At 55.1% G+C, this 12,401-nt stretch overlaps 1 protein-coding gene across 6 annotated transcripts in view; it reads right to left on the reverse strand.

Annotated features, from left to right (window-relative positions):
• The window catches only part of KCNC4 (potassium voltage-gated channel subfamily C member 4), a 68,591-nt gene extending 65,272 nt beyond the window's left edge, over positions 1–3,319 (reverse strand). For 5 of the 6 annotated variants that reach the window (XM_073008497.1, XM_007977644.3, XM_007977643.3 and 2 more), the window contains exon 1: positions 1,615–3,319. In XM_073008497.1, the coding sequence (XP_072864598.1) occupies positions 1,615–2,283 (669 nt within the window). In that variant the 5' untranslated portion in view covers positions 2,284–3,319. The remainder of the gene's footprint in view (positions 1–1,614) is intronic. The other variant, XM_037998183.2, reaches the window with a different exon arrangement.
• Between the last annotated feature and the right edge of the window lie 9,082 nt (positions 3,320–12,401).

A 12,401-nucleotide genomic window follows, 5' to 3' on the forward strand; every position in this document is an offset into this window, starting at 1 on the left:
CAGCCAAGTGCTAACACTAGCAAGGTTAGTGATCTACATAAGAAGCCCGCAGAACTCACAGCAGACCCAGACCAGGGCATCACTGTGCCCTCACCTTCTAAGCCGGTCTCAGGGCTACAAGGAAAGAACCCCAGGCAGTTGCCTCTAGCTTTGTTCTCAGTCCTGCGAAAGATCCCTGCCTTCTCATGGCTGCCTGCAGCCCCAGCCCAGTATGCCCCGGCCCCTGAGACCTCTGCTCCTCCCTTCTCCTCCAGGCAGAAGATGTATCTGCCCTGGCCTGGCATTTATGCCAGCCTGGCTTTTCCCTGCAGGCCTGTTCCCCAATTCTCTACCCTGCCTTCTTCTATGTCTAGGACGGAGTCCAGCACAGGAGTGCTGGGAAAGGGAGGGCGCTCTGAGACTCATTAACATGACAATTTGGGATGCCGGAAGAACCAACCAGGTTCCACAGCAAGCAGCAGTCCCCAGACCCAACAAGTTACATTGCTCTTTCCTGTCTCCCAGACAGACCCCCAACCAGGCTTTAGGTTGCTGACCATGAGATCCAACACCAGCCCCCAGAGTTTTCTTTCTTTAAAGAATCTAAAGCCATCCTTCAGGGATTTTTTTTTTTTTTTTTTTTTTTTTTTTAGCTGTCCAAGCATAATGGGGCAAGCATCTCCCCCATTTTCCCCTTTCACCTAAAGGGGTTAGGGAAACTGGATTTACTTGGGGAGGAGGTGGTATTGCCTAAATCAACCTGTGCTTCCCCCTTCCTTCATACACCCATTTCAAGCAGTAATCTGAACCAGGGCTTTCTGGAAAGAGTTTGTGCTGCAGCAGAAAGAAAAGCGGCAACAAAAATCTGGTATAATCACCAGCAAGCCTGTGGCTGGCCACTGGCCGTGGGAGCCTCCAGGGCCTAGAACATTAGGCCCTTCCTGTTTAATTTTCTTCTCACCCCAGCTGAGGCCAGGACATCCCAGGTGTGCAGGACGCCTGGGGGGCATGGCATTCTCCCTGGGAGAAAGAAGGCCTCTCCTAAACCTGGAAAGGAGGCCGAATTGTGGTCTCAGCTTTGCCTCTTCTGGGCTGAAGATGCTGAAGCCTATATCCTCCTCTCTGAAGTGCATAGTTGTGGGCACACTGAGCTGCTGGGAGGATGTAAATGAGGTGGCATCGCATGGAAGCATCTAACAAAACCCACCCTAGTTTCCTTCCTCTCACAACCTTGCCTGCCCCCAGCAGAAGGCCAAATTTCAGCTCTCCAGGACCGTAGTCCTGTGCGGAGTGGAGGGCAGCTGAAGATAAGGCGGCCTGTGCAGACCAAAGAAGGTGGTGGAGGAGCTGAGCTGGGCACCCCACTCACTGGAGGGGATGCGGCAAAGCAGGCAGCTGGGACTGGGTCCAAGTAGTAAGTCAAGTGTGTGCAATCTCCTGATGGAGCGTGCAGGGGAGAGGGTGGGAGTGTGTAATTCCCCTGCGGGCCTCGGAGGGGGGTTGAGAGGAAGGCGGGAACAATCTGCGGTGGTAAGGTAAGTCAGGCTCGGTCCCTGCTCCTCCCAGCCCCTACACGCCACCCACCACGGCCCCCTGCAGACCCAAGATGGGGAGACATGGGCTCCTGCCACTCACCCTAGCCGCCCGGGAAGAGTAGGGATCCTCGAAGAGCGCCCACATGCGGGGCTGCCAGCCGCGGCAGCCCCCAGACCCGGCGCCGTGGCCCGCGCCTCCCTCGTGGGGGCCCAATCGCTGCAGGGCCAGCTCCCGTTCATCGTCGCCGGCCTCGTCGCTGGGCCCCGCGCCGCTGCCGCCTCCGTCTGGACTCTCGAAGATGTCGAGCGCCTCCTCGGCGTCGCGGTGCTGCCGGTAGGTCATCCAGCAGCAGGGTTCCACGTCGGTCTCGTCGATGCCCCAGAAGGTGAGCTCCTCTTCGAAGAGCGGCCCGCACACGTCGGCGGGGCAGTGCAGCTTGCCAGTGCGGTAGTAGTTGAGCACGTAGGCGAAGACGCCCGGGTGCCTGTCGAAGAAGAACTCGCAGCCCCCGCCGCCGCTGCCGCCCGCACCGCCGCCATCGGTCTCGGGCCGGCCCCCGCCGTCGGGGTCGGCCAGCCAGGCGAGGCGGGTTCCCGGTAGGGTGCGCAGGGTGCTGCGGTAGGTCTCATGTCGCGTGCCACCCACGTTGATGATGATCTTCTCCGACGCCTCGCCCTTGGCCATCTCCTCCTTCAGACATGTTTTGGACGGAGGCTTGTTCCCCGACTTGCGCCCGCGGTAGGAGGAGACACACACCGAGCTGATCATAAGAAGCGCTGCGGGGCTCCGGCTTGGGGCGGCCGCTGCCCTCCAAACACCCTTCCCGAGGAGGCAGCGTCAGACGGGGGAGGGGGAGGAGACGAAGAAGAGGCAGGAGGCGGCGGCGGCCCCCTCTGCGGCGTGGCCCTGCGCCTGCCTATCCCCCCTAGGACGCGGAGCGGGAAGAGTTGGATTTCTCTGGTGCACAGGTGGTTGGGGTTAGGGCAGGAAGCTCCGGAGAGAGGGAGGCGGAGAGAGGGAAGACCCGGGGAAGTAGAAGCAAGCACACACGCGGTCCCCCGCTAGGACGGGACAGACAGACGCTCTGGGCCGGGGACACGCCCCCGCCGTCACCCCGACCAAAGACAAGGAAGCGCACAGTTCAGGCGCACCGCGAAGGTCCGGGGCGCGCGCGCTCACATTCACACGGGCCAGCCTCCGGCTCCCAGACCGCACCAAGCCCCGGAGCAGCCAGCTTCCCCGCAGCGGCGGCAGCGCAGCAGCAACAAGTCCTCCGAGTGGCTGCCGGGGCCGTGCTGACACTCTCACGGCAGCCGGAGCTCCGTGGGCCCGGGCTGCTTGCGGTCAACACGAGGCGGCGGCGGCGGCATGTAGCCTCTTCCCCCCATTCATAAATCCAGCGCCGGGCGAGGAAGGCAGGCGGGGCAGAGCAGAGCACGGCTGCCAGGCGGGCGGGGGCTGCGCAGGGCGAGGCGGCAGCTGGAAAACAAGCGCGCCCGCAGGAGCGAGTCTCGGGTCCTGCGTCCGCGGCCGGGAGCTGAGCCGGACCCGGCGCAGCGCTGCGGGGGCCGCGCTGGGGCGGGGGGGCCTCAGACGGGGCGTCCTGCGCTGCGCGGCGCCTGGGGGGCGGGGCCGCTCTGGGGAGCGGGGCTCTGGGCACTGACGAAGGAGTACCCGGGGCGGCGGCCGAGCTGCCAAGGACACCTGCAGGCTTCCCGCGCCGCGCGGAGAGGGAGCCTCAGCGCAACGCCCCGGCGCCGGGTTCCTGCGATCTGGCGGCGCTGGGAGCCACGCCATCTACGCGTCTGCCCATCTCCGGGCGGGGCGCCGGCCTTGGCTCGCGCGCGGCAGGGGGCGGGCGCGAGGTGGCATAGGGGAGGGGGCGTCTCGGCGCTGGTGGGCTGGGGCCCTAGGGGCTCTTGGTCTCCCTCCGGCGCTGGCAGCGGCCGCCACGCTCCAGTGGCGCCTTTTCTCCGGGGCCCCGCCTCGCCCAGGCGCGCCCTTCGCGGGCGGGGTGGGCGGGGCGCGGCGCGGGGCCGATCCGGCTAGCTGCAGGCCCCGGCGACCGAGCGCAGTCTTCCTCCCCGGAGCCGAGCCCAAACCAAGCGCGTCACCTCCTCGCCGCCAGTGCCCAGCCCAGCGCGCCGCCCCTGCGCGCCTCCGCCGGCAGCCCCTCCCGCCCCCCTCGGCCCTGCTCCCCGCCTCCCCCGGGCCCGCAGCTCCTCCCACTGCAGCCCGCAGACACCGAAGCGCTCTCGACCCCTGACCTCTAACCTCCGCCCGGCTCCGTCGCCCCCTCCCCGCCAAGCTGGTCGAACTGTTGCCGTTTCACTGCGGCTGATGGAAGGCCAAGGAAGAAAGAGGGTAGAGACGCTGTCGCGAGGATCAGGCTGTCCTCTCCTTTCCCAGGCACCGTGTTGGGGCCTTCTGAGCACTCCGCCCCGCATCCTGCGCCTCGGAGGCCCAGGGGAGCCCAAGACGCCCATGGTCTTGATGCTCTTCGCCTCTGTCCCAGCCACCAAAGCCCCCGCGATGGAATGGGGGACGGGTGGCCTTGGGCAGAGAAACGCCTCTTGTGCCAGTTGGAAGGAAACCGTAGCTCTGGCTCTGTTCATCGCGAAACGTGTTATGGAGGTGGGGTGGGTGGGTGGCCCTGAAAAGTCATTAGTTAAAGCCTTTGCTCGTCATTGCTCTGGGGTCCACATAGGAAGTGCCTGTGTCCTGCCTCATGACCCCCTCCTGCTTCTACTCTTATTCCACCCATTAAAATTTGACTTTGCCTGTGTATATGCCTCCTCTCCCCTCCCTAACCCTGAGCTCCTGCAGGCAGCATTGTGCTTTTTCCATCTTGATAGCTCCCACAGTTCCTGCCTCTGAGAACCTGTTTGCTAAGTGATTGAGAAGCTGCCATACCCAAAACATAGGCACCAACAGGACTTTACTGGCCCTATCCCAAGAGCAATTTCCAGATTCATTTGTTTTTGTTAAGTCCAGAACCTATTTTACATATTCATATTAATCCCCAATGGTTTATTTTTTTATTTTTTTACAGCTTCAGGCAGCTTCCATGCCTGTCTGGATGATGTAAGGAGATCTTGAGGCAGAAGTGAAAGGTAAATGACACACCTACCCTGGACAGCTGTGCACCTTCCCATTTCCAGATCAGGCAGTACCTAGCTCAACTGAGAATAACAAGACAAGGGCCTGTGTGTGTCTCAGGAAAGGTTAAAAGCCCAGTGCCAATGCAAGGGAGTTTTACAAGCAAGTCTCGTTATTAATGAGGCCAGAAAACCAAAATGGCAATGATCTTTGATGATCTGTACTGATACACAGGGGAGGTGTGTTAATCAGAAACACACATTTTCTGGCACCCCCTTTGTGCCCAGTCCCTGCTCCTCAAAACTGATGTTTGTATTTCAGAGTTTAGCTGGCTTTGAATTTGCTGCAGTGAAAAGAAATATCCCAAGAGTAACTGGGAAGAGAAGACCCGGGACACACCAGAAGCTGGAGTGAGGAAGAAAGAACCACAGAATATTAATGTAATGAATACCTTTCAAGTCCTATCTGGTCTGTGTCCTGGCAAAGTCCCTTGGAGTCTCTCCCCTGCTTTCTGTCAATCAGGATGACTGAGCTCCGTCATTGGAAGAAAGGGAGTGTAGTGGGTAAGGGGAAAAAATCCATAGTATCCCACCCCGACTGACTTATTCACTCAGTGAATACTTATAGAATACCTACGATATGCCAGAAGCAGTTCCGGGCACTGGAAATACATGAGTGAATAAAACAGCCACTCGCCCTAGTAAATCTGCCCAACTGGTGCTTCCACTCTGCAGTGCTTGTGGATGGTGATGAGCACCTGGGGAGATGGGTAGAGGGAGAAAGTTTCCAGGGAAAAAGGAGGCCAGGAGGGGAGGGAGGGAGATCAGAAAGTTGGGACATGGGCATGGGAACCTAGGAAGAGCTGACAAAAACAGAGGGCCCAGCCTGAGAGAGGCAGCTGGGTAAAGGTGCGTGGGACCAGGTCTCCTGGCTCTGTGCACTGACCAGCTCCGGAGAGGGGAGCTCAGCCTCAGTCCCGAGGCCTCTAGAGAATGCCTCACCCTTACTGGAGATTCATTCTAGAGCTCTGGGCTCACCTGTTACCTGTGCCTCTCTGTGGGAGTCACTATGCTGCAGTTAGCACTATGGGACTTGTTCCCATCGGTTCTTTGTGTGAGGTCTTCCTGTTCCCTCAAAATGCAGAGCCCAGCTGGAGAAGGATAGGAGAGCCCCCTGCCCAGGCTACTGTGACACAACCTACCATGGATGTGAGGGTGCTGCCCCCTGGTGGTGCTAGAATGTCCTGGCTCCAGACCTTGCCCTGAGCTGTGGGGGCTGTGATGTGGGCAGATGGGGTGGCAGCTGATTCTGGGCTTCCTGTTGATTCCAGGACCTCAGGTACCTCTTCTAGCCTAACTCTGCCATTGGGACTCTGCCTACCCCCTCCCTTCTTCATTCCTCCAAGAACTTTGATGCCTGACAGGCTTAAGCAAGACCACAAAGCAGCCACTATTGGAAATTCCTAGTTCCCCAAGCTTCTTTCCCTCAGTTTCACCTTTTCTCTTCTGTCCTCTCCTGAGTGTCCTGGTTTCTTCAGGCTGTCAGGGAAGAGCACCTGTCTGAGAGCCAGTTCACAGACAGTGTCAGCCACAGCGGATTTCCCTCATCAGGGGTGAGGGTGTGGCGAAAGAATAGGAAGAGAGGGCCATGGGAGATTCTAAAGGGGCACCAATGGAGGCTGTCAAGCACCTGCACCCTTTCCAGGCCCACCCCCCCACCATAATAAGGTCCTCACTCTCTGAATGCTGAGGCTGACCCTGTCCATAGGAAGCTGAGAGCCTGAAATCAAAGCCATTTACCATTCCCCTTTCCACACTGGGAGCTTTGTATGGGCTCAGCCTCTTTAGAATTACTGGAGCCATCCAATCTCCTCTCCATCTTCCTTCTTTGAAACCCATTTGTGGTGAGGGGCTGTAGGCCAAGGCAAGGTCCTATCCAGTGGTGCTCACACTTTCCCTTTTTGGTATTCTAGCTCCTGCCAGGGACTGACCCTCCTCCTTCAGGTCCAGGCCAAGGAGCCAGCATCCTTTCCCAGCACGCCTTGCTCTCTCCCAGCCTGGAAAATTGAATTGCTTTATCAGAGTCATTGGAGGGTGATAGGGCCTCACCGTTCAGGGGGGATCAAGAGAAGGGAAGGCAAGAGCAGGCTGGCAGCCTCCTGTCTTCGTCTCAGCTCATGTCATCCTGCCTCCCCCCACCCCAAGCAGCCTGCAGAGACTTGCAGGCTCCAAATCAAAAGTGAGAGCCTTCCTGGGGCCGGGGGGAGGGGGGGGGGTTGTAGGTGGGAGGGGGCTCTGGGGAGAATCTAGCCCCAGTGATTCAGGTCTTGTGAAGATCAGTAGAACGGCTCTGCCTCAGGACTAAAAGCAGGGTTGGGTTGCTGGGATAATATAATCCCAGTGAAGTTGTATCTGGGGCTCAAAGGCAACCTTTGAGGGCCCTGCTCTTAAAGAGAAGAGACCAGAAGCTCAGGCCTGGGCAGGGCTCAGGGCCTCATACACTATGGACATGGAGTCATAGGGTTGGAGGGGACCTGAGTGTTAGCTCATGGACACATTCCTCCCACTTAGGGATGTCAGGCCTAAGCAGCAGCAGCGAACTCTGAGAGACTGAGCTAGGGCTGGGGTTGGGCCAAGGACAGAGAACGACGTGGGGGCCACCAGCTGAGTGGACCCTAGAGGCCTCCTTGTTTAAGGCTCCTAGGCTGGGAACTCAGCCTGCATCCAGAGAGTACCCCCCTGCCCCCGCCGGCCGCCCGCCACACACACGCTAGCCCAGGGTCCGGCAGGCAAGACCCCTCGATACTTAGCATTTCTCCATCTAGAAAAGTACAGATTCCTCCCACCTGGGCTAAGTTCCAGGAAAAACTGGTTCATTCCATTAGAGTAGTTAATTAGTCCTGATGGGGCGGTTCCCTCCAGCAATGTCCTGGGGAAAGGGGAAGCAGCTGTCTGGCGAGGCAGGCCAAACTCAGGTTCCTCTTGGGTGCCCCTGAAGTCCAGGGATTCTTCTCTGCTTGGGTCAGCCCTGGGCAGAATGGAGGGACCCAGAACCCAGGCAGCTCAGACCCAGGGACAGAGAGCAGATCCCCACTGAGTCTTTATGCTCCACAGCCAGCACTGTGCCTGGCATGGATCAATCTTTGTAAGGGTTTGTGGTTGAATGACAGGCAAAGTCTCCCATCTCACAGGGTTCTTCCTAAGTAAAGAATGCAGCAGTGTGCCTGGCACCAGTGAGTGTGCCAGGAGGGGAGACACCCAAGTCAGATTGTGACTGCCTCTGCGAGCCAGAGACTCTTGCCTAGTCCTTTGTATATTCCCAGTGCTCACCACAATCCCAGGCACTCAGAATACCTGATTCATGCTTGCTTGATGCATGGAATTAATGAGGCGGGGGGGGTGGCGGGGGAGGAGTCCTCCCTGTCGGTTTCTTGCCGTGTGGCAGAGAATGCACTAGATTGGGAGTCAAGAAACCCAGACATTGGCCCCCAGTCTTCCCCTTGCTTGGTTGTGGGAAATCTGGTCTTTTCCTCTTTGGGCCTCAGTTTTCCCCATTATTATACAAGGAGGTTTGGCCAGATAATCCGTAAGGTTCATGTTCTGGTTACTATTGTTATGAAACAAATTACCCCCAGTATGTAGTGGTATAAACCCAACAGTCATTTTATTTTGCTCATTATTTTATGGGTCAGGAAATTAAGAAGGACTCAATTGAACAGTTCTTGATTAGGGTCTCATGCAGCTACAATCAGATGTCAGCGGGCTGCAAACATCTGAAGCTCAGCTGGGCTAAACGTTCAGTATGATGTGTTCATGTGGCTGGCAGTTGACACTGGCTGTTGGCTTGAAGCTCAGCTGAAGCTGTCAACTTAAGCATCTGCAAACATATCGCTTCCCTACCATGGCAGTCTCAGGGCGGTTGGCCGTCTTACATGGCAGCTGGCTGCCTCTAGAACCAGTATCCCTAGAACACCAGGTGGAAGTGGAACGGCCTTTCCGAATCTAGCCTTGGAAGTCATATAGCATCATTTCTGCTATACCATGTTGGTCAGAGGAGGCATTTGCTCACCCAGATTCAAGAGGAGGAGGATAGACTCCACTTTTGATGGGAGAAGTATTAAAAAGAATTTGGGGCCTTTTGTTTGTTAAAACAACAACAACAAAGAAAACAAAAACAAAACCCCACCATAGCCTTGTGGTCTGTGGAATACTTTAGCCTTGGCCCAAATCCCTATGACTGGAGCTGTCTGGTGGTGACTACTGGGGTGAACACAATAATGTACAGGATCAGTGAGACCCCCACACTCTGGTACTCCCTTTCCTGGAGAGAGTTCCTTTCCTCCCCTCCTTCCTTGGCTTCTCTGGATTTTAGGCTGAAACTGTCCTTTGTGAATAGCTTTAGGAGATGGCTCATTGCATGGGTGATGGGGCCCCAGAATGAAGCAGGCCCCATGGCCTTGCCCAGGATGGCAAGAAGGAGGAAATATTTAATGAGCATCTGTTGTATCCCCATATAGAAAGAACTCGATACTGTATTCCAGTAGATGTTACTGATGAAGTTCATTTTTCCCTCATACCATCTCTAAGGAAGATATTTTATTGTCGTCCTCCTTTTACAGATCAGAAAATGGAGGTTCCAGGGTTTAAGTGGCTTCCCCAAGGTGGTATGGTTGGTGACAGACCCATGATTCAAACCACTCATGCCACCTGCCCTGGGGCAAACCTGAGGCAGAAGCAGCGGCCTCACGTGTCCTCTCGCATGCCCTTCTCATCCTCCTCCCTGACTGCTCCCTCAACCTAGGGCCCAAACTTAGCCACTCACCTCCCCACCAGAAATGACCTGTTGTGTGTCCAGTTCTGTGTCTCTAAGCTGATAGCCTCTCAGGAGGAAGTTCCGCCCAGGTGCTGGTGACTGATGACAAAGATCCCTAACACTCTAGAATTGGCCCATAACATGGACAGCCAGATTTTCCCCACTCCCCATCAACAAGTGGGGGCTTCTGTGTGCCCTCCCCTTTATTTGAGCAGATGTTGTGACCCACAGAAGATGGTGGAGGTACTGCGCCATTTTCCAGGCCCAGGCCTTAAGAACCTGGCAGCTTCCACCTCCTGTCTCTTGAGATGGTCTCTCTGGGCACCCTGAGCCCCTCAGTCAGAAGTCTGACCGAGTAGCCATGCTGGAGAGGCAGTGGTAGCTGCTCACTCTGGCCGGCAGGCCCAGCTGAACCCAGTCTTCCAGCCATTCACTGGAGTGCCAGGCATTTGAGTGAATGTGAAGGCAGCTGCCTTGGACCCTCCAGACTAGTTCGCTGCTAGTTGAATATCACTGAGTGACCTCGGTTGCCACCAAAAGAGTTGCTCAGACAAGTCCTGCCTGAATTCCTTACTCACAAAACTGCGTGATAGAATGGTTTTTTTAGCCACTCAGATTTGGGGTAACTTGGAATACAGCAATAGATAACTGGACCAACATGTGTTGTCTCACTGAATCTATTATCTCTATTTTACAGACTAGGACATTTAAGCTCAGAGGGATTATGTGACTTGCTCAAGGCCTCCCAGGAAGCAGGAAGCTGGGTGGCATTTGAACTTGAACTTGAGAAGTATGACTCTAGAGCTCCTTCAAACCAAATCCCTTGTTATGCTGCATCTTGGCGGGTCTGTGTGCCCCTCCTGGCAGAAGGGCTCACATCTCAACCAAAAACATTATCTTCAACCAAAAGACTGATACTTTACAAGGAGTGACTTTTCCAGCACCAGGCCATTTCCCGGTTTGAAAGATACATGGGGAGATGTGGAGTCATAGGGCAGGGCCCCTCCCTCTGCCAAACTCAGGACAGCAGGGGCTGATTTTATCTTTATTCATCTATAGCTGGCATGGAGCCTGTCCAGGGTGGGTACGTAATAAATGTTTGCTCAACAAATAAACTGACCCACAAAGGAATAAATGATGGAGAGGAAAGGAAGGCAAGCAGGCTACGATCTGGCGAGAAAGGTTTTCCTAACAGTATGGCGATTCCTCAAGGATCTAGAACTAGAAGTACCATATGACCCAGCCATCCCATTACTGGGTATATACCCAAAGGATTATAAATCATGCTGCTATAAAGACACATGCACACGTATGTTTATTGCGGCACTATTCACAATAGCAAAGACTTGGAATCAACCCAAGTGTCCATCAGTGACAGACTGGATTAAAAAAATGTGGCACATATACACCATGGAATACTATGCAGCCATAAAAAAGGATGAGTTTGTGTCCTTTGTAGGGACGTGGATGCAGCTGGAAACCATCATTCTCAGCAAACTATCGCAAGAACAGAAAACCAAACACCGCATGTTCTCACTCATAGGTGGGAACTGGACAATGAGATCACTTGGACTCGGGAAGGGGAACATTACATACCGGGGCCTATCTTGGGGAGGGGGGAGGAGGGAGGGATGGCATTGGGAGTTATACCTGATGTAAATGACGAGTTGATGGGTGCTGACGAGTTGATGGGTGCAGCACACCAACATGGCACAAGTATACACATGTACCCTAGAACTTAAAGTGTAATAATAATTAAAAAAAAAAAAAGAAAGAAAGAAAGAAAGGTTTTTCCTGCCATCTGGTGGCTGTTCCTGGAACAACACTTTCTATGGCAAGAGAAGAAAAGGACAGGTTTCGTCAGGGTCCTTGGCTGTATGTGTGAGTGCAAGCAGCATCATTCCAGCCTGGAGCTGGGTGCGGTGGGGGTGAGGCCTCCTCCAGGAGTCAGACTTCTTGCCTCTTTCAATGTCGGTGCTCCTAGAGGGTGAGGCAGGAAGAAGAGCTTCCCCAGGCCCCAGCACATTCTGTTCTTCACAGTGCTGAGTATTCAGTGGGTGTTTAATAAGTGAATACTTGGGGCTGGAATGTTAGAACGGCGTGATGTCAGATCCCCTAGTTCATCTTTACCTTCTACTGAAGTTTGCAAAAGGGATAGCTATCGAAGAGAGGGGCAGAACTTTATGCCTGTTCCAGGGGAGTCCACCCCGCAGCACCCAGGAGTCCCCTGCCTCCTAGTCCTCGCTTTCAGACCTCTGAACACTGGCACCTTCCCACCCTTGTCCTTCCCTGAGGTGGGCCTCCACACACCCTGCCCCTGCCAGGCTGACAAGTATAGCTTTTCCTGGCAGTCAGGCGGGACAGGAGTTTTCCCTACAGAGAAAACTTTAACTACCTTAAGGTGGTTAAAGGTCCTTAAAAGGCCGGGCGTGGTGGCTCAAGCCTGTAATCCTAGCACTTTGGGAGGCCGAGACGGGCGGATCACGAGGTCAGGAGATCGAGACCATCCGGGCTAACACGGTGAAACCCTGTCTCTACTAAAAAAAATACAAAAAACTAGCCGGGCGAGGTGGCGGGCGCCTGTAGTCCCAGCTACTTGGGAGACTGAGGCAGGAGAATGGCGTAAACCCGGGAGGCGGAGCTTGCAGTGAGCTGAGATCTGGCCACTGCACTCCAGCCTGGGTGACAGAGAGAGACTCTGTCTCAAAAAAAAAAAAAAAAAAAAAAGGTCCTTAAAAAAAGACCACCAAATACCATCCTTATTTCAGATGCAGTTTCACCTGGAAAAATCTAGACAGCAAAGGATCTCCCTCAGGAAATGGTTGCAAAGATGACAGGAAATTAGATACATGGAATCGCTGGACCCCAGTAGGGCCCTCTGCAAGTGTATGCATTATTATTATTATTATTATTAATTATTTTATTTTATTTTATTTTTGAGACAGAGTCTCGCTCTGCTAGGCTGTAGTGCAGTG

This window comes from Chlorocebus sabaeus, chromosome 20 (assembly GCF_047675955.1).
Source record: "Chlorocebus sabaeus isolate Y175 chromosome 20, mChlSab1.0.hap1, whole genome shotgun sequence".
NCBI lineage: Eukaryota > Metazoa > Chordata > Mammalia > Primates > Cercopithecidae > Chlorocebus > Chlorocebus sabaeus.